The 21169-nt window shown below is 43.9% G+C and overlaps 2 protein-coding genes across 7 annotated transcripts in view; one reads left to right on the top strand and one right to left on the bottom strand.

Annotated features, from left to right (window-relative positions):
• The window catches only part of LOC117231079 (nephrin-like), a 252587-nt gene that overhangs the window by 177307 nt on the left and 54111 nt on the right, over nt 1-21169 (bottom strand). The window lies entirely within an intron of this gene.
• On the top strand, nt 8820-20435 carry LOC117231080 (glucose dehydrogenase [FAD, quinone]-like). Of its 6 annotated transcripts, none has more exons than XM_033489161.1 (10): nt 8820-8954; nt 10121-10329; nt 16142-16270; nt 16359-16555; nt 16788-17147; nt 18250-18397; nt 18481-18798; nt 18911-19281; nt 19368-19462; nt 19552-19633. In XM_033489161.1, exons 2-10 carry the CDS (start codon nt 10122-10124, stop codon nt 19631-19633), a joined length of 1908 nt encoding a protein of 635 aa, XP_033345052.1. In that variant the 5' UTR covers nt 8820-8954; nt 10121. The 6 variants fall into 6 exon arrangements, with proteins under 6 accessions (XP_033345052.1, XP_033345054.1, XP_033345050.1 ...); XM_033489163.1 differs by having other exon boundaries at nt 8852-8874; XM_033489159.1 differs by having other exon boundaries at nt 8915-8961.

Below are 21169 nucleotides of genomic sequence, written 5' to 3'. Positions count from 1 at the left end.
GTTCGTCATTTTTTCGATGCCCTAGTCCGTTCTGCTCTAGTAGTCTAATTCGGTTTAGCTTTCCCCTCTTTCCGACCAGCATCATTCTTTTTCGCGAGATTTTCTTCGGAGAAAAGTTTCGGCAGGTCTACTTTGCGAAGACGTGCTAGAAAACTTTAGTTTTATTTCGTTTGTCGTATAAAAAAACCTGCGAGTTCGATCAATTTCTCGTCGAATTCTCTCCTTGCAGAGTAGCTCTTTCGAACAGCCGCTTTCGCATCACGTATCACAACCTACACGTCCGTCTAATTATTTGTTTACCTATTTCTGACAGGATTCGCACTTTTCGATGTAACGCGAGTAGTAGATCGAAGAAACGTATACGGTTCCTGCCCTATGTACTTTCTGTTCCGGTATTTCCGTCGCTTCGCCGAGAGCTCGATCGTGCGTCGCCGAGCTTTTCCGTGTTTTACGCTCTAATTGGTTCATTTTCAAATTTTTTCTCGCTTCCGCTCTCGTACGAGCGTGTATAACCGCAGAGCCGAGGAATTTCGTAATAAACGCAAATCCTTGTTAAAGAGCGCGCGCGCAGCCCAAGGTGCCGTAAATTTTCGACAGCTTTAAAGGCAAACATGAAGGCTAAAAGCAGACGTAACCAAGTAAGCACAAAGTGCATACCGCGCTTTTCAGTCATCAACACTTTCGTGTTTCGTGCTGCGCCGCGTGCTACGAACGCCGTAGAAACGGCGTATTTTGACCCGTTGCAAGTCCAACTTCTCTCTGCAACGACACCGTACAGGGGACCATTCTTGCTTCATGGAAAGAGTAGGAAAGGTTAGGCTACCTAGAAATGCTCTCCGCCAAGGACACTTGTCGTTCGTAAAGCTTGACGGATCTTCTAAGTGGAAGTCGCATCGATTAAACGCGGACCCTTCGTTCGTTTCAGATCTACCAAATTAAGAGGCGAGTTAAAATACGAAAATGTCGTTTGATCTGCCCGTTTTGGAAACGGAGAAGAAATCGGGTGTGTCGAAGATCGAGCGACTATTTCTCTTAGCATCGATCGTCTTGATCGCTACAAGCAGCGTAATCTTTGCTAGTAGTACTTTGCGAAGCGGCTTGTGAATCGACTACGTCCTACGTTTTACCACGCACGGGTCAAAAATCGAGACGAAAGTCCGTGGAAACTCCGTGGAAACGAGGCAACAGCCACTCGAACGTTAATTACGGGCCGCGCCGGTACCGTTCGATCGAACCCCGTTCTCGTACCTTTGGGTTTAGTCGCGTTTCACGTTCAGCTCAAACGGAAATGATAGTCGAACAACGGCCTACTGTTTTCCCATTTATTCGGCGAACGATTGTCGTTGGCCTATGTAAATTGAAAGCGTCCGACGAACCACGACATTTTGCAATAACGCCTTCGCGACACGATAATCGATTTATCCCTTTAAAAATGACGAACAATGCAAAATTCGGGCGAACATCGTGCAATTTTTCGATCGCGCCACGATCGTTAACCGACAACGATGTTTCCATCGAAAACGCGCTATCTGATTTGGCTTAGCTCGGAAGAATGGTAGTTAGAGGACTTCTTGCGAGCCGATTCTCGTCGGAGCTTAAAGAGATCGGAGCCAGTGAACGTTCTGCGGATGGCGCCTCGTTGATCCCGGAAATCCACGAAAAAGTCTCCACAGAGCCATAACTTTTATCCTCCAACTGCACTTTCCTACTTTTCAGATCTGGACCCGAGATAAGGAAAGCCGCGTCTTATGTTCGTTAACCTACGTTAAAGAGGACACCCGACGTTTCTTCTTTTCTCGTTGAACCGGTTTTGCGCGATTCCGCGCTTTCAGAATCTTCTCTCTTCTGTTTGTTTCAAACCTGATCGAACTTTGTCAATTTTCTCTCCTCGCTTATTATCCGTGCGTTTCTCAATCGAGCATCGTGCGAGACGCGCTCACAGAAAAACATTCTCCAAGAGACCTTTTTGTTCGTACGTACTTCTAACAAACGCGATATCTATGTGTGTCAGCGTTGCGAGCTCATTACGACCGCTGTGTAACTCGCGAAATACGTATCATCGTCGAACGACCGAGTGTAAATGTCCGTGTCGTACCGTAGACTCACAATCGTACGCTGGTTCGTCGCTTCCAGCATTGAACTCACTCTATGTAAGTGCGATAAGGACCGAGTATCCTTTGAATATTCCGTTATCGTTTATACGCATCCCTTGTCAGCAGTTTCACCGTCGGAGAAGTATAACGTGGAGGGACGCGCGTACGCGCGAATGTACTACTAATTATACAGCTTTGTTTGTTACCGCTGACCGGCCACTGACCAACGTTGAATAATTCGAGGTATTTCGAACGGCGCGATACTTTGCACAGAACGTAGAGGCCGGCCGGGCCGTTTAACGAGTCCGTAATCCCTAACAAAAGGGGCTTAGCGAGCGGCAAGAGCTTAAGTATCGCGGCCGTTGCTTTAACGCGATTCCTCCGCAGAATCGATGCGATAACACTGACCGAACCAGCAATGCGGGTTAAATAAATCGATTCGATTTCAATACGCGTAACTAAACTTTAGCGAAATTCCGACTCGAGCCACGATAAACTTTTGCTTTGGAATTCTCTCCGATCGTGGATAGATCAAACCCTTCGCGTTATTGCCATTTTTATTCAATTAGCAGATTTCAGACTTCTCGCTATGCGCGATGTTTTGTGTTGGTGAAACAACTAATTTCGAATTTCAGGCGCAACACCGATGGTTCTATACATATTTACATATTTGATACATACATACATATTTGATTCTGTCTCTTGTTTAACGTTACATAGAACATGAGGTTGCAATTAATAATAGACGCTTGTGTATATATATATACACATATAAATGTGTTTGCAAGATGTTCAAACATTCAGGCAAAACGTCACGTTGTAGATGGCTGATGTACGTTGCAGTTCGGTTGCATAAGAATTTTGACAAATATTCTCCGATCGATTTTCGTTTACTTCGTTTTCGTTGCTGCGTATATAGAAAATGACTCGTTATTCCGTTTGAAAGACTATAAAGAACAACGTATCGTTATTCGACAAGTCGTTAAAACCGAAGCATCGATAGTGTCTGATGACGACTATTGTCGTCGTAGTGGACTCTAACCAAATTCACTAGATACGACGTGTTCTTATCGTTGGAACAGCAATTATCGTTGAATATTTGAAATCATACCACCTGGTAAAATAATTCGACCAAGGTTCGTCGGATAGCTGGAAGAGTATTTGCACGAGCGTACAAAACGACTTGATGCCGTCAGCTTAGCCCCACGGTATACAAGGAAGTACACTTAGAGCCGAAGACCAGGCTGAAGTACCGTACAAATCTTACCGCAGGGGTCGAGTTTCCGGTTCCGCGGAAGCACATCTACCACAATGGCCGAACGATGTCGCCCAAGAGCTCTACCACGACCCCTCGGGCCTCATGAAGTTATTGAATTAAGATTTTTCCGCAAATCTCTCGCCATTTTTCCGATCACCGATAATCGATCATTAATCTCCTCTCTCTCGGTTACACTCGCGTCGTTTAACCGAAGGTACCGTCGCGTTATCAACTTAGCCACGTTCCGGTAGTTCACCATCTACCTCAAGTTTATTTTAGCAAACGACGCTGACGGTGGTTCGGTTGAATCGCACGCTCGTGGCGACGTCTCAAACTTGCTCGAAGAAAATTATTAAATGTTTACGGTAGACGGTAGATACGCGTAGGAGGATGGATGATATTTCAGGAATCGTAGAGTCGGAAGATCAACAGACGCGGCAAAGCAAGTTGGCGAGCTTTATTTCAGTGGAAAATAAGCGAAATAAGCGAAACGTTCCGGGAACCGCAGTAGCAGGAAGCGAATGCAGCGTTGCCCGTGATTCCACAGGGTTAGGTTTAGGCTGATAGAGAATTCAGCTGGCAAAAAGTTTTACAGCATAGACAAGAGAAAGCGGTGAAACGCCACTCCAGCTTTCCTACGCGACAGTTTGCTTATTTAAGCTCGGCTCAGGCAAAGCTCTCAAACTCGCTCGAACGCGGCTAAAGAAGGATGAAACATGGAACGACAGGCTCGACGAATGTTGCAGTTTGCCAATCGTAAGATCGAACTTCCAACTTAGCTACTTCACGTTCTAGCTACCGCAATCTTTGGCCTGCGTGTACGTCAGTCTTCATCGTGTAAATTGACCTTTCTCCGAATTGTATTCATCATATATTCACGCTGTTGCGCGAATAGCATCGATTCGCTATCGATTCCATCGTCGCTCAAAGTCCTCGCAAACGCACCGTGTCTTCATCGAACACGCAAACCAGTATTAGCGATCAAAGTCATCTCGTTCGCAGTACGAAATCAAGTTTTAAAGTTGTTAAAACACGGTTTGGAAGGAGTTTCGTTGTTGCCGAGGTTACGATCATCCTCGCGGTATAAATTTCACGCCATCGATGCGGCAAAATTAAAAACTGCGAAAGAGGCGACACGTCGTCGGTGCGTTGCCCTTATGAAATCCTCCGCTCGCCGTTCTCTCGCTTCCAGTTGAGCGTCACAGCTACCCCGAAGCAACAAAAGTTGTACAAAACAAATACCACAAGCTCGCGGCGATGAAAGCGTTAACGGCGCATGCGAAACTTTTTGACCCTTTAGTTTTGACCGATCCTCGGATCGCGAAAGGTCTGGTTCGTCGACGTTTAGTATCTGCCTCTGTGTGTATTCGCCGCAAATTTTCTCTTCCTTCTGTCGTAGCTACTCCTTCTCCGTCCACCGAAAATGGATTCTCGTAATTCCGCAAAGCTTCTTTCTCCATCCATTATCGCGGCCCAACCAAGTCGGCGGAAAGATAAACGGAGCGCGGTTAATATATCCGAGAATGTGAAAATTACAGTTCCTTAGTTTACTCAATCATGAGCGAGAGAAAAGTCTATTGTCTTTGCTTAACGACAGCGAATCCCTTTACGTCCGTTAGGAAGGCTTCTCGTGTACCGCGTATCATTTTGAAGAAAAATGTCGTCGAGACGAGGGGCTGACTACTATTCGAACGTATCATCTACTTCTCGCCCGCTTACGTGATTACTAAAACGAGAGAGAGAGAGAGAGAGAGAGAGAGAGGAAAAAAAACAGAAAATACTCATCGTCACGAAGTGATGCCATCGTAATTCTGAAATTCCGTATATTCACGTAGCGAAGACAATAATTATCGATCGAGCAATTTATTTAACGTACCATTAGGTAATGAAATAATATTAGTAGAGACAGACATCGAGTATTCGATTTACGTAATTCCCGTGTAAAAGGGAATAGCTGAAAGCGTAATTTACCTCGTAGATGACGGATTATCCGCGAACGAGATGCGATCGCAACGTCGAACTCGTAGATTCGCGGTTCTGCGAGTTTTTATATGATGTCATCGCCATTTTCTGCGATGGGGTCGACACTAAAACCGAGCACGCGTATAAAAGTTAGCGAACATTACCGGTGCATCGCACGCGCCACGTTATATTCGGTAGGAAAAAATCGGGAGCTATTTGTAGTAGCCGCGCTGCGTCAACCGTCTCACCTTAATGCTCGTAACGTGCTCCACTAAAGCGGACGAGCGTAGTGTAAAATACGGATGAGACGCGTATATTCGCGCTTCATACCACCTACACCTGTTCATGGATATAACTAGCAGCCGTTCTCTGCTACTTCGTTGCTGTCGTTGTCGTTGGCAGGCGAAACGGTTCTACGAACCGTCGCGCAAAGCGAAACGATCGCGCTTCAAAAATCAAAAGCAGCCAACAGATTCATCAAATTTCCCTTCAAATACTCTCAAATGAAGCTGTTTTCGGATTCGTCTGTCTATTAACTCTCATTTTCGCCGAGTCTCGTCGAGCATCTGTAAATTTGATTTTCAAAAGTCTTCGCAGTTTCGTTCGTTCGCTGGTTCTCTGGGAAACGTACCGCGTGCAAAACGTGTTGCTCGAACGTTCACCGTTTGCGGACAAAGCGAAACGTACGAAAGAAACACGCGTTGTCGCATCACGCTGCATCGGATCTTACACAGTCATTTGCATATTTAACGATGAAGCGAAGGTGCGCTAAACGACCAGTTTCAATTATACTCGCGAACAATGGTATACGCGCGCTGTCAGAGATACGTCAGATCATCGACGATCGAGCTGCTGACTATCGGTTCGAAATATTCTTCGTTTCGGAAAACGCAAAATGTTTACCGATGTACCTCGTTAACGGCGACGATACCGAGGAGACAGTGTAATCAGCGATCGCGTATCGCGTTTGATCTTCGAAGCTGATATCGAAAGGGTTTAACGCGTAGTTGCGTCGCCTTGTAATTTTCTATTAACGAGCCCGACCAGGCAATAATCAAAGAGACGGATCGATAAATGCGATCGAATGAATCGGTAGGTGCGTTCGAGTGTGCTAAAAGGCGAAGGAACGAGAAACGCTTGTAATTCTGCTAACTGGATGCGATGCGTTACGTTTGGTCGTCCGTAAAATTTACAGCACTTACCGTCGCGATTAATTAGTTAATCGTTAGATCGTGAAACATTGGTTCGTCGAAACAAGACGCATCGATGCGTCATCGAGGATATTCGACAGGAACGATGATTATCGTTGGAATGGAAAGGCAAAACCATACGGTATCGATTCCTGTGAACGGATTCCCGCTGTTTGTCGAACAAGCAATCCGGAGAAAGAACACAATGGGAAGCGTATTCCTGTTTGACAAGACGGGAATACGTTGCGTAAATACGTTCGTCATCGAACAGCCAGCACGGAGAAACGGTCATCGAAAATCGTCAGCGAGTAAAATACTCGTAAAGATCCGCGTGTGCTGCAAAAATGAAAGAGAGATACCAGTTGCTAGGAAACCGGCACATTCGTCGTGTCCCCTCGGAACGAAAGATTAATGAACGTATTAATAGTTGGCAACTTGGCAACGATTTTTCTGCTTCTGCTGCCGCAAAAGCTTAGTTGTTTTATGGGACAACGTTACCTCCAGGAGACACGACGCGACGTTTTCGTCCCGATGATCCGCAGCAAGAAATCGAGTCCAAGCGAACCACTTAAGAGATGACCGTAGAAAGAAACGTAGCTCGCGTTCGCGCTGAAAAGATGATATGTATGAAGCTGTAGGTGCGAACGAAGCGAAGAAAAGCGTTTCAACGACTATGGAAGCGCGTAACGAATAACCGGAAAATTGCAAATTCGTCGCGAAGATAGTTACGACGTTAATAATAAACTCACGCGATTTCTCTTTTCCTCGACAATGCGATCTTGTTGCGCGCTATTTCAATTTACAGGAACAAATACCGACACGAATTACATTTCGGTTGTTTCTGCTCGACGCCATTGGCCGCATTTCGATTCACCGAAAAATCCATAAGACAAAATTTATTGGAGACGTTGGTTGTGTCACGTCGGTTGGTTCGCGGTAGTCGCGACAACCGGAAAAAAGCCGGAAGACCCATTGTCCGGCGATGCAGCGAGTTTCCCGCGAAATATGATTTTTGCTCAACCAACTGTACGCAACGTGCGTCCGAACAATGCGGATTCACGAATCCACGACGGGTCCGAGGATTCTTCGCTTCGTCAGCGTGCAAATCCGTTTGCAGATTGCCGCCGGTGAATGGTGTCGTTCGAGCGTTCGTGCGTGCAGTCTACGGATTCGGCTAACCGCGTAATTAGCGACCGCCGATCCGAGACTTCACCGAGAAAATTTCCAACGATACACGCGATACGTCGCTAAATCGATCGATTCGTTTCGCGAACGCAGGAAGAAATGAAAATTACAGTAAGAAATTTTAATGAAAAAACGTGTATGATGGGCCTTGTCATGGCGATACAAGCATCTTCGATTTGGAACGTTGGTCGACGTTCGTGACGCATCGACGATCGGACAAAATCGAACCCTAGTCTGGAATAAATCGGCTGGCAATGATCTCGATCGGTGTTACGCGGTGGGTAACGGATAGAGAGAGAGAAAAAGAGAGAATTTTCAGGAGAAGAGTCAGTAAAGCGTGGAGTATAGGCACACGAAAATGCGTATTCGGTGTCGTGTACCTGCGACCGACGAATCCGGTGGCTAAGTGGAACGCTATTATCGGTTCGTACGTGTGCGTTGTCACATTATTATATTCTAGCCGCGCTTGCTGCGAAATAACCAGCGATTCACGGTTTATTAACATGGTGAACGAGCACAGGTTGCCGTTTGCGTGGACAATGTTCGACCCGTTAATAATTTCATTGCGGACATCGAATCGTTTCAACGGGTTAACCGACCGCGTTACGACAACGGCGAGACCCGTGCGCATCTCGCTTTGTAGAGCCATGCTTCTCGCGAAAACTGACTGCGGAAAAATAAAAACCGTGGCTCAAACGAAACAAACGCTGTTTAGAATAGAGTTTCCACCAACAAGCTTCGGTAAGCTAGCCATTCGACCAGTTTGTTTTGCAAAACTACGTCAACTACACTTTGAAATGACAGTGAGCAATTAAACAGATAGTCAAAGTATAGATAATTGTAAAAACTCGTACGGTACAAAGGTTAGCATACACCTGCTCGACTACGCGCCTCGTTTAGAAGTACTGATTAAACCATTCTTTTCCAACGTAAAAGATCAAAGGTGCCACGATTAGCCGAACGTCATTAAACGATTGCGGTTACGGGACGAACCAAACGAACAAGGAAGATTGACACGCGCGATAATCGTCCTCCGTATATCGATAAGAATCCTCTCGTGCAACTTGCTACATCACGTGTCGTGGGAAGTACGCGAAGACGACGATGATGATCTTGACCTTCGTTAAGCGTTGAATCAGAAAATCAACCCATCGAAAAAAATCACGGAGATTTTCCTACGTAGGAGGCAATTCGCGTGCGCCTTTGCCGTGCCGGGGAAAACAACTACGACGGGGTGGGAGATGAATTATAAAGAGACGTTCTACGGTGAGAGGTATTACAGTTACATTTTGCTCGCATGCAGCTACGAGACCGAGGGGCACGTACGACCTTCCATCGTGTCACGCGTATCTCGTGTAGTTATACTTATCAAACCGAAATTGTGTGTAGCGATCCAGCCAATCGCATGGTGCATACCTCGATCTATTCCTCATTCACGATTTAAGGTATAACGACAAACATGATCGATAATACGGCAAGTTACGAAACTTACGAGAGAAGCAAAATTGGAAGCGATTGTTGGATAATTGGCACAAAGACAATCGCCGATGATAGAGTATCGTTCGTCCGTTGTCGTTGTTCGGGACCGACGAAGAGCAGCGCGATAAAAGATTCTCGCGAAGCTGTTCTCGTCCGATTCCCGTGGTGCGCGGTTTCGCGGGAAATATAAACAATGAAATATTACTAAATCGCGGTTACTGTCGCCCAATAGCTTTCGCGAAATAACTGGATGTTAGAATAATCATTGTGTCTTACACAGTGTTGGGAAAGTACATTTTAATAACAATCGTTTTCGCGCATATTTTTTCTGCTTTATTTCTTCAGCTATTAATTCCATTGGTACACGTTGGAAATTCAGCCGGGTTAATTAGAGCTAAATTAATTAACGCAGCTCGGTTTGTTATGTCTGTATTAATTCTGTCTCGCTAATTAATGCAAATATTTATTTCCATCCAATTTTTTAATATACTTAATTTTCCCGCGCGATTATGTAAACGGTATCAAACGTATACGGGACTATTCCCCCGTGTGTTTCCGCGCGAAAGTCGACGCGAGTTTGAAACACGCGATCGAGTTGATTTCAGCGGTGCGTCCCTGACTCGGATCGACAAAAACCGGAGTCTCGTCGAGACACGAATACCTGAGCGCACGCGAAACGCCTACCAGCGATCAGCCACCGTGAGCAAATCGATCTCTCAACGCGAACATTCACGAGTCATTAACGAATCTTTCGCCGCAGCACTCTGCTCTACTACCATCCATTCGCTAGTTGGTCGGTTCGCTCGATTCCGTTTCGCTTTTCCCTTGGAGAATCGTCGCGTAACGCGGTAGGGCTTCCGATCCCGATCGATTCAATTAAATCGTTCATCGGTTATCGATCGTTTCTTTTACTCCAACTACGCGTACAATAACCTCTGTTTCGTTCTTCGTAGAATGTCGTACAACGTGTCAGTCTCGGTGGACTGTCCGGCACCATATCTCGGACCAAGCCTCGCGCAGACCTGTCCAGGATCTCAGTTTCTGACATTCATGACCCTTCTGGACACATTCGTCCGCGCCAAAGATGAAATCTCTCACCTCTGCGAACGAGTCAGACCTATCGATCCAGCCGAATACTACTACGATTTTATCGTCATCGGCGGTGAGTATACTCGATAACTCGACGATCGTGCACGTCGTTCTACAATATGCTCGATAATTTCAGTGGAGCCGGCACTAAAATTTTCACACATTCCACTCAAAGTACTGTAACGAAAGCAAGTGGCTTTCGCTGAATGATTTACATCGCGATTGTGTTTGTACTCGATTATTTACTAACGACCACTTTCTCATCGTTTAGATGCAAACAGCCTAATATCGTAATAGATTAACGAAGGGGAAACTTTTATTCCAGCAAACACGAACTAATCGGCCGTGTCCAAACGCGTTTAATTAAACTCGTTACTCGATATTCTCCATAGAAGAAATGAAATTTTCATAAAGCGTTCACCGACTATCACAGGGTTGTGGAAATCCGTTGTATCGCCAGCGTTTCACTGGACGTTCAACGTTCTCGACAAAATTCGCGACAATCTCTCTATCCTTTCCTATGCACGCGATTGATTATTCGCTTTGCGAATCGTAGGACAACTCGAGTAAGCGTATGTCATCTAATCGCAACTCGTCCCATTTGAATCTGCCTGATGTGTCCCGATTAAGATTACAATTGGAAAGTTATCCGTTCGCCCGGCCTGTCTGAGCAAGCGCAAACCCAGTACGTGTTGTTTCTCTGTTGTATGCAACCTCGAATAAAGAATGCTAGGCATTAATTCGTATATTTGTACACGTGCGCGTTCACTCAACAATCATTCGCTAATCTTTATTAGTTTGTTTTTACGTCTATAATTAACATTCGAGACAATTTGGCCGATGTACGAACATAAATCAAAATAAATAAATAGTCAGCAATCGGTATGGCTGCGACGCAAGTTAAATAAATTTTAACATTTCCTGTTTCTGACAGACAAAAAGAGAACGGTTAACGAAGAAAGCTTTTCCCATCGAATGCAAATGCCTTTGAATCCTGTTATGCGAGATGTATTATATTTGTTTCAAATTGATTCGTATCGGAACCGTTTCTTATAGGATGAATCGAAATTAGGTCAATAGTCTATTTACGAACGATTCAATTTAATTCGAAAGAAACGTAACGATATGGTTCTAGGTATATTTATAAGCGAACGAAACAATTTCCCCGACCCAACGCAAAGTTGGGTATTATGGGTTTAAAGAATATCTTGGGTACGTCGTACGTTGTAAAACCGGTCGGAGTAAACAGAAGCTTGGTAGAAAATAACAAAGTTTGATTAATCTTTTTTACAGCCAGGTATTATACCGTTGAAAAGAAGATACAACCAGATATATATATATATAATCCAGGAAATGTAAAAATCAAAGTAGGAAAGTATCGCGAAGAGTAATAAAAGTGAGCGAAGCGGTAGCAAGAAACAAACAGTGTTTTAACGTTTTCTAAACAGCTGTAATTAGTAAACTTTGGCGACAAGTTAACTCATTACGAGCAAAACAAATGACTGTGTAACTTGTCTTGCTATGTTTAACAGGCTAAGGAAGATAGAGGAGCAGGTTGAGCTTTGCGGTGAGAGGAAAAAAGAAGCTGTAATTGGATATTTCACGAGGCGGTTGGCAAAACGGTCGCGTAAATCCGTGGCGCTAGTTCGCGGTTACCATTGCATCGTTTCGTCGGTTTGACGCTCCGAAATAATTCTCTTTGTTTCTCCTTCGCCGATTACGTTTCTTGGCCCAAACGTTTAAACACGCGCAACGTGGATCGCGAGACGAATCGAAATTTAAGTCTTCCTTTTTCTTCTCTCGCAGTCGATCTGACGGAATCGGTTAAAAAAGGAAAATATCTCCTTCCTACTCGGAAAGTCGAACCTTGACATGTATTTACGATTATTGGATATCGTCGAGCATAATTACCATCATTATCTTATCCGATAGCATGGTCTTTTTTTAACGCTAAATGCTTATCTACGTAGCCATGTGATCAAGCAAAACGATGTTCAATAGTAAACAACGATTGATCACTTATTTGTATTGTTTGTTTCCTAATTGTGTAATTCAGCTCATGGCTCGTGTGGAATTCGCGGAAACGAAAAACTGATGTTGCGATAGCTTATCGATAGCATCGAAAGAGAGCAATGAAAAAATTGGCTTCGCTCGTACGTCCGAAACAGCAAAACGAGCGTGAAAACCCACATAATTATATTTAAAGCAAATGCGCTTAGAGGCTGCATTAAACGAATACATCGTTCTTCCTATGCATATTTTAGAACGTGCAGGACTGGAGAAACGATCGAACTGTATCGCGTCGGTACATTGGATCGGAGAAACATTTTCAATCTCGGCAAACGGGCATACGCGTGGAGGTCAAACAAAATTATCGCGAATTCGAGAGCTGCAGTGGTGCTGGTTCGATCGTAATTCGTCGATTATCGCGAACGAAGCAACGCCGAAAATTCGATTCGATGGCTCGAGATCGTCGATCGTTTAGATGCGATATTAATACGAACTGTTATTCGTTCGATGAACTAGCGCGATTAACGTGTTAATAGTTTGATTTCGTACGCCATCGTCGATCTCTTGGACGCGCCACGCCGTCTCTCACGTCCATCGTCTGTGCACGGCGTTACTGCGACCTTATACCATTGACAATGACGAAACAACCGATCGATTTCGTTTGCGGCTGCAGTTATACGTATTTATAATTTGGTAGATGGATTGTCTCGAGGAAGATAGGTGATCGAAAGCTCGAAGACAAGGCTCGACGAAAGTTTTTACCGATTCGCGCTGTCGCTGCAACAAGCTGCGTAAACCGTGATATTTCCGTTACATAAATCGGATATGTAGAATATCGATCGCTTTCGAAGATGTAGCGATTAAGACTAGAAAGATGTTGCGGCAACGCTCGATCGCCGATGACGAAATGGACGAATCACGAACACTCGTCTGCGGATATACACGCGGGTGGCGGCAACGATGATAAAATATGCATTTCGCTAGGTCGCGTACCGCAAAATATTTTATAGTCGGCCGAGCCCGCATTTGCATAATCTCGCCGAATATTCAGCGTATCGCGCGATGAAAACGTTATTTTCTCGGTGACACTTTTCCTCGATTATACGCAATTTTTCACGTTCCTTTTTGCCCCTGGCCATCGATGCGCGGCTACGTGCAGATTAGTGTGAAATTCCTGTTCGTCGTACAGCTTCGTTCAAAAGCCGATCGAACTTGCCTCTCGATGGTCGTTGCACGCAAATATCCGTGGAATAACGTCTTTGAACGTTGCGCGACTTTTTATTCAACGACGTGGCTTTACACAAGGTAGATAGAAACGTCTTGACCGAACGGATAAAGCGTCCGCATGGTGGCGGGATATCACAGAAGGATAAGCCATACCGTCGCTTCGGGGAGAAATGAGCAGGGGCTATAAAGATACAAATCGACGAGCGGAATAAGCAGCCCGGCTCTCTTTATACGCGAATGGACTCCAAGTTGCCGTTGGAACGTAAATAACGTTGCATCGTGGCCAACGTTGGGTCATGTAGGAAGATTCGCGTATTGTGGTAGCGAGTCGGCGGAAAGGAACCGGGAGTATGTTGTACGTGTATGGGGAATACGATTCTACGCGGACATAACTTAGATCGGTACGGTTCATCCGATGCCGTGGAGACATAAAGCTGCCAGGAAATCATGGGAAATCGTGGAAACCGAAGAATAACCGAGTGCGGGGCGTTGCTTTCGATCGAGCTACTCCTTTCGGCGGCTCGGCGCGTAATAGATCGCCGTGTCGGTTATGCAACCGAGTCGGCCGTTTTTGCCCAAGCAGAACCGTTTTCACCTGCTGATCTCGTGCCGTTATAGCACTGGAGTTTGCGGAAAATGACATAGAGCTTGGGCTCTGAACACGAGAAAAACAATCTCGGCTCGTAAGAACAGGAAACTTCTTTTTCCAACGTTTACTTCTTTCCCGAACGATGACGAATCCGCGAGATCGATAGCCGATTTAGTCGCCAGTTTGTAAGATCAGCCGACCCAGTCGCTCAAAGTTTCTGTCTCTCCGTCTGCCAGCTGTTCGTTTCCATCGTCCAGTTTCTTACCGTCGAAGAATCTTTTAGACACACGTGCGTCCACCTTTTCTCGATTAAGCGAGAAAGGTAGACAGAGTACGCGGGTCAAGAACATTAACGAACGAGCATAGAAACAACTTATTTTCTGCGCTATTGAGCACGATCGATCTAATCAATCGAAGAACGTTCTCGAAGAAGCATCGAATACTGCAGCTATAACCGGCTATCTCTTCTGCGATTTCATCGATGGAATCAACGATGCGCTGATTAAACAGGGAACTAATTATCGCGGTTAACCTGGCTCATCGGATTGCGCGTGGCGGTTGCGTTCCTTCGGTATTCGTTAGTCGTAATAACTCTGGGCGTGTGCAACATCGTGATTACGCCGGAATTTCACGAAAAAGAAAATTATATGGAAATCGTTTTGACGTAAATTACTAATTGAACGAAATCGGTTAATCATTCCCGTCAATATCTTCTTTTGTCGTATAAATTCCAAACTAAGAATTCGCGATTTACATAAACGAAACGAACAATCGACTGAAACGTCAAGCGATTACGCGTTTCAGAGAATCTTCAAAGCGTACGCTATCCATTGTACAAACTTCTGATTCGATAATTAAATCTACACGAAACGACACGACGTGAAAAATCGAATCTGTGAAAAGCCTGGGGCGGGTACTATCGTTAATTAATATTAAACTCCATGAACATGTTGTTAGTCTGTTAATTACTTCGAACAGCAACGATGAGCTTGATATAATTCCGCAACAACCAAAGCTTGACGTATTAATCTTCCGAAGCGTGGGCTCATAATTACGTCTCATAAATATCTCGCTCGCAACGCGGGACTAGCGGAGCTGCGATACACATGTTTCGATGTAGCCAAAGATAAAACTAGAATATTTACGTGTTATTTGCCGTAAATAGCTATATATTTACGCTAGTTCTCTCGCTTCTCCATTTTCGTCAAGGTATGTACGCTATTTTCTTTCTGGTAATATATCACATAGCGCGAACGTACGATTGCTTTAATTTGTTCCACCTTCTGCATTTACCTATTCAGTTGCGACGATATTTTTCGTGAATTAAGATAACGAATGCGATATGAATGGTCGAGTTTCCTCGAGCATTATCGCTTCTATAAAAAAATATTCATATCGAATATTATTTTACATACTTTCTTTGCATATGAATAACGATGTTCTCGCGCGCCATCTATATGTACCGATATTGCTGTTTCAGAGGATATCTCGGATAATCTGGACGTAATAGTTATATTAATGATTTGTGATCACAGAGAAATACGAATACGCTTTCTGGTTGAGGCGAACGTGCCTTCTTTTCGCCGAGAACCGATACGCGAAAGCTGCCTATTATAAAAATGAGCACTACAGTTCCTGCAAACTAGCCGTTCCCTTTTTAAGATGAAAGTACTGATCCAGGTTTTTTGCCTGCACTTCTAGCTCGCTCTTTTACTTTGCCGTTACATCGACGTACACGCGTTTACGTATGTAGAATCACGCGTCACGTGTAAGCAACGCATTGAAACACGTTTCGCTTACCGAACCACCGTACGTGAAGCATAAACGTACACGCACGGTATAATTACTTTTACCTGTTGGCGTACCATGGTCAAGGCCTTATCGAACCACTTTCCCCGCGACTGGTGTATCGAGACGGATACTCGATGCTCCTTAGACTCGATCGGGCATAGCACTTTCATCCGTGTGATGCGAGTTTCGTACGGTCTTGATCGAGATGACGATCTTGCTAACTGTCTAATAAATGATTTCACCTGTTTTTTTCGCGTTTGATCCGTAGGGGGGACAGCCGGTTCCGTTGTGGCATCGAGGCTCAGTGATATACTGGAATGGAAAGTTTTGCTGCTCGAGGCTGGGCCAGACGAACCACCTGGTACCGATATTCCCAGCATGGTCGCTATGTTTCTAGGTAGTTTGCTGTCACGTTTTGCACCGTTTATACGAGAATCAATCGGATGAAGGAGTTGGAGAAAATTAGTTTGGTCTTGTTCGAACAGGCACAGAGATCGATTGGCAGTATCGAACCGTGAACGAAGCGAACGCCTGTCTTTCGATGGGAGGATCTTGTAGTTGGCCACGAGGCAAGAACCTCGGCGGCTCGTCAGTTCACAACGGTATGATGTATTCGCGAGGTCACGCCATGGATTACAACAACTGGGCTGCGATGGGCAACGAGGGATGGTCTTGGCAGGAGGTAAGTCTAAAGAAGAAAAAAACGACCGATCGAAAAGGTCGCTGTTAAATAAAATTTAAGTTAAACAGATGGCGTGTGCACGCACGGACGCCGATTTACTTCTAGAAATAGTTGCGAAAATAATATCGCGTGTAGTTAACAAGAGCTATTTACCAATAATCCGCCAGTCTGATTCACGCTAATAACCCGCAGGAAACTTAGCGCGACACACTTTTCTTTCACTCTGCGATAGGTTTTGCCGTATTTCATGTGCTCGGAGAATAACACGGAGATCAATCGAGTTGGACGGAAATACCATGCAACCGACGGATTGCTCAACGTCGAGAGGTTTCCTTGGAGGCCCGACATTTCTAAAGACATCCTCGCAGCCGCGGTCGAGAGAGGATACCCGATGACGGAGGACATTAACGGTGATCAGATCATCGGGTTCACGACCGCTCAAACGATGAGCAAGAACGGAGTTCGACAGAGCAGCTCGACCGCTTTCCTCCAACCAATTCGATCCAGACGAAACCTTCAGGTCGTTCTGAATGCCACTGCCACGAAGATTATTATCGAAAACAGGAAGGCAGTCGGTGTTCAATACTACAAAGTTAGTGTATAGCACATACATATATCCTTTGCATACGCGTCATTAATTATGAAACGATAACGCGTATCGATTTATCAGGTGAAAGATGTTCATTTGTTTCCTTTTCGATAATACATATCGCTGATGATTATGAAAATGGTGTAAGTAATAAATTATTATTCATTTGCGTTTCTACGTTCGAACGAATTAAAAAGATATTTTTCCATTACGTAAAGCAGTATCTGGTAACACTTATAATAAATCTTTAAATTTTTTCAATTTTATATCATTTTACAATTTTATGGGAAACTTATTCGAAAATATGATTCACGATATTAACAATAACGAATATTATTAAAAGTACAAGTTAAAAATAAACAAATTTATTTATTTATAGTATATGTTATTTTTATTATTATAGAAATCGTAATTTTGTATAATTAATTACGAATTATTGTCTGCTTCAATAACAAAATTGTCTGTTTTGGACATTTTAAGGACTCTAAAATATTCACGATGAATTGCTGGCATATCGGGTAGTAGATTCATTATGTCTTTATATTTTTCTTTTGTCACTGGCCTTTCACTTGCGCATAATTGAGGTAACCGTGGATTATAATATAATTTTGGCTTTCGCTTTTTCGGTGAAATGTTTAAAAGATGAAATTCTGCTTCAGGGTGCATTGATATTCTGCAAAACATTGCGTATATCCGAACCTTTATTTAACGACACAATGCAAACATATGTAATTATCTTTCTCTCACAAGTTTTCAAAATCACGCACTTACACCACTGTCAAGATCAACGTGAAATTCCTACGGATAGATACGAAAGTATATCTCCGTATCGTTGGTCATTTCACAGCCATTCGACAAAAATTCTTCCATAATATAGAAACAGACATATCGATACAGCACAAAACAAACGAAAATTTGTCTTTTTTTTTTTGGTCCCTTGACTTACGCTACTTCCATAATCACCAGCACGTATGGATGCTCATGGACCCACGTTAGTTCGCACAATTCTTTTTTTACTTTTATAACTTCAAACGCGTAACCGTTGTTCTCGACTAAATGGCAACGACTCGTTAAATACAGATTATCTTTATGTACGTATTTTCAGAATGGGGAACTTCGCGTTGCAAGAGCCTCGCGTGAGATAATCGTCTCTGGCGGAGCTGTCAACTCCCCTCAACTCTTATTGCTCTCTGGAATTGGACCAAAGGAGCATTTAGACGCCGTGAACGTGAGCGTCGTTAAAGATCTTCCAGGTAAGCGGCCGTACATCGCCCTTGTAATTTACGAACGTCTGTTACGTTGTCGATACTTTTCGAGCAAAATACGATGTTTTTAGGAGTCGGTGAGAATCTTCACAATCACGTGTCGTACACACTGTCTTGGACCATAAATCAACCAAACGAATTCGACCTGAATTGGGCGGCAGCCTTGGAATACGTCTCTTTCCAACAAGGACCCATGGCGTCCACAGGTTTATCCCAACTAACGGGAATTCTACCTTCGAGCTACACCACCTCCGATCATCCTGATCTTCAGTTCTTTTTCGGTGGGTATCAAGCATCGTGTGCCACCACAGGGGAGGTAGGAGCCCTCATGGACGGTGGACGTCGTAGCATAAGCATATCGCCGACGAATACTCATCCCCGTAGCAAAGGTATTTTTATCGCGTCTTGCAATTTCCTGTGTCTTGCGCTGGATTGTAAATCTATATATGTACATTGTACGAGACTGTGCGCTCTGCATAAACGAGTCTGTTTCTCTTTCAGGAACTCTTCGGTTAGCTACCAACAATCCTCTCGCGAAACCCATAATCCATGGAAATTATTTGAGCGATCCATTGGACATGGCTATCCTCCTGGAGGGAATTCAGATAGCCTTGTCGTTCGGCAACACTACCGCTATGGCGAAATATAATATGACGCTTAGTAACCAACCTCTATCTGCTTGCTCGCAGTATCCGTTCCTAAGCAACGATTACTGGAGATGCGCCGTGCGCCAGGAAACAGGTCCAGAGAATCATCAGGCAGGCTCCTGTAAAATGGGTCCAGCCTCAGATCCGATGGCCGTTGTAGATCCGCTATTGAGAGTACATGGTATTAAAGGGTTGCGAGTCGCCGACACGTCCATCATGCCTCAAGTATTTATCTTTTTGTTTCTTCTCTTTTGTCTCTCTCTCGTGATGAATATTGCGTGGAGTCTGAGCAATGTGTTTCGATTCGAAAGGTAACGTCTAGCAACACGGGCGCTCCGGCGATCATGATCGGCGAAAGGGCAGCGGCGTTCATCAAGATGGACTGGGGTGTTAAGCCGACACAATGGTACGGGCATCGTCCATCTTCCGTATGGAAGTACTCAGCACCTCGGAAAGTCTAGCGCATAGTCACTAGCAATTTGCCATGTTTCCTAGTTCCCGTTCCACGATCGACAACTCGTTGGATCTGTTGCTTTGGGGGATCAAATACATCGACTGGGACCAGCCTATCTGGTAGTCAAGATCCTCGATCGATCTAGTCCATGATTTAGCGGGTTTCTTTCTGCAAAAGGAATTACAGTGCAGCGCTGTGCCGTGTCGTCGAGGTGCCGGCGCAACGTCACCAAAGAGACGACGCTAAAGGACGCGGAGTGCCGGCCTTTCTCCTCGAGTCGCTGCGATCCAGTCGATCGAAGCTGTGGAACGGAGAATCGACGTACACTGGCACTAGCTAATTCAACTATCGCGGATCTTGTTATTACTTTTACATTCTCCGTTCTTTCTTACGACTACTTGTTCCTGTACTTGTTCTTTCCATTTTCGCGTTACGATGTTAAGCACCTATGCGAATTCGTTTAACGTGAATTTTCACTTCTTCCACGTGTTCTATTCGTAGATAAGCATCAGTTTCGGATTTTCGAGATTTTATCGAATCGACGTTCAGGGTAAATGTATTTATCCAAATAACCTGCGTTATCTGGATCGATACGAAGGTAAATCGAAACAGTTTTACTATCATATTTCGCGATTAAGTATTATACGTACGTACGTACGTACGTGAGTACATACGTCGCGTACAATTATAATACCTTTCACGCGTATGCTTTCCTATTAATCATACTAAACTGAAATGGCCTTAAAGCAAAAGATTCCTCGCGTTTACGAGTGTTGCCAGTCGCACAGTCGTTTATTTCATTGAACCAACGTCGAAATAGAAACATACCAAAGAGATGTAAATCGTTATTACCGAATTAATATCAAGTCAATTGTACCAATAATTAGTTGGCTGAATAATAATTTTAATTTGTTTTCTTTCTGCACTCTTTGTTTTTTTATTCGCCATAGTATCCTTTAATTTATCCTTATTTCACAGCTGCTTTCCCGAATCTAGTATTTGCTAAATTTATTTAGCATCTAACATGCGATCTCCGAATCCATCTTCGAATTTCCTTTAACGTATAATAATACTGACTTAGGTTGTAGTCGAAGAACAGTCGAAATAATTTTCGTAGCTGTTCCGTCCGTTTAGAATTAGGCTCCTTCGCACATACGATTGTATAGATACATATACCGCGTTCGTTTATTTATCCTTATTATTTATGGCTAAAAATCTAATTTAAAATCTAAAAAGCTAATGTTAGACATATATTGATACTAAGAAAAATATCATCAGTGTTAACTGTTACCGGTCGTGCTTATTCTATGCTTAGAGCATAGGTCTGCCTTAAGTCGGAGTTACAACAAAAATCAATATTTCGAGATGAATAATATAACAAAAATAAGTAATGGGATAGAATAGAATAGTAGTAGAATAGTAGAAAAAGAGATTACCTAAAATTAACTAAAAACAACAGAACGTCGATAAACAAAATTGAAACAGAGCTAAAATTATTCCTGTGAGATCTGTCATCTGTCTCTCTATTATGTTTTGAACGCTGCCAAACAACATTGAAACTCATTACTGCCGCAAAAATTCTCTCTTCAGGGAATACATGGCGCCATACTACTCCTATCACTATTTTACTCTCCTTATCGAGTCTACAGGTCGCTGTAT

This window comes from Bombus vosnesenskii, unplaced genomic scaffold (assembly GCF_011952255.1).
Source record: "Bombus vosnesenskii isolate JDL3184/JDL3185 unplaced genomic scaffold, Bvos_JDL3184-5_v1.1 scf7180000013270, whole genome shotgun sequence".
NCBI classification, from domain to species: Eukaryota; Metazoa; Arthropoda; class Insecta; order Hymenoptera; family Apidae; genus Bombus; species Bombus vosnesenskii.
This window is presented reverse-complemented; position numbering and strand designations above follow the sequence as displayed.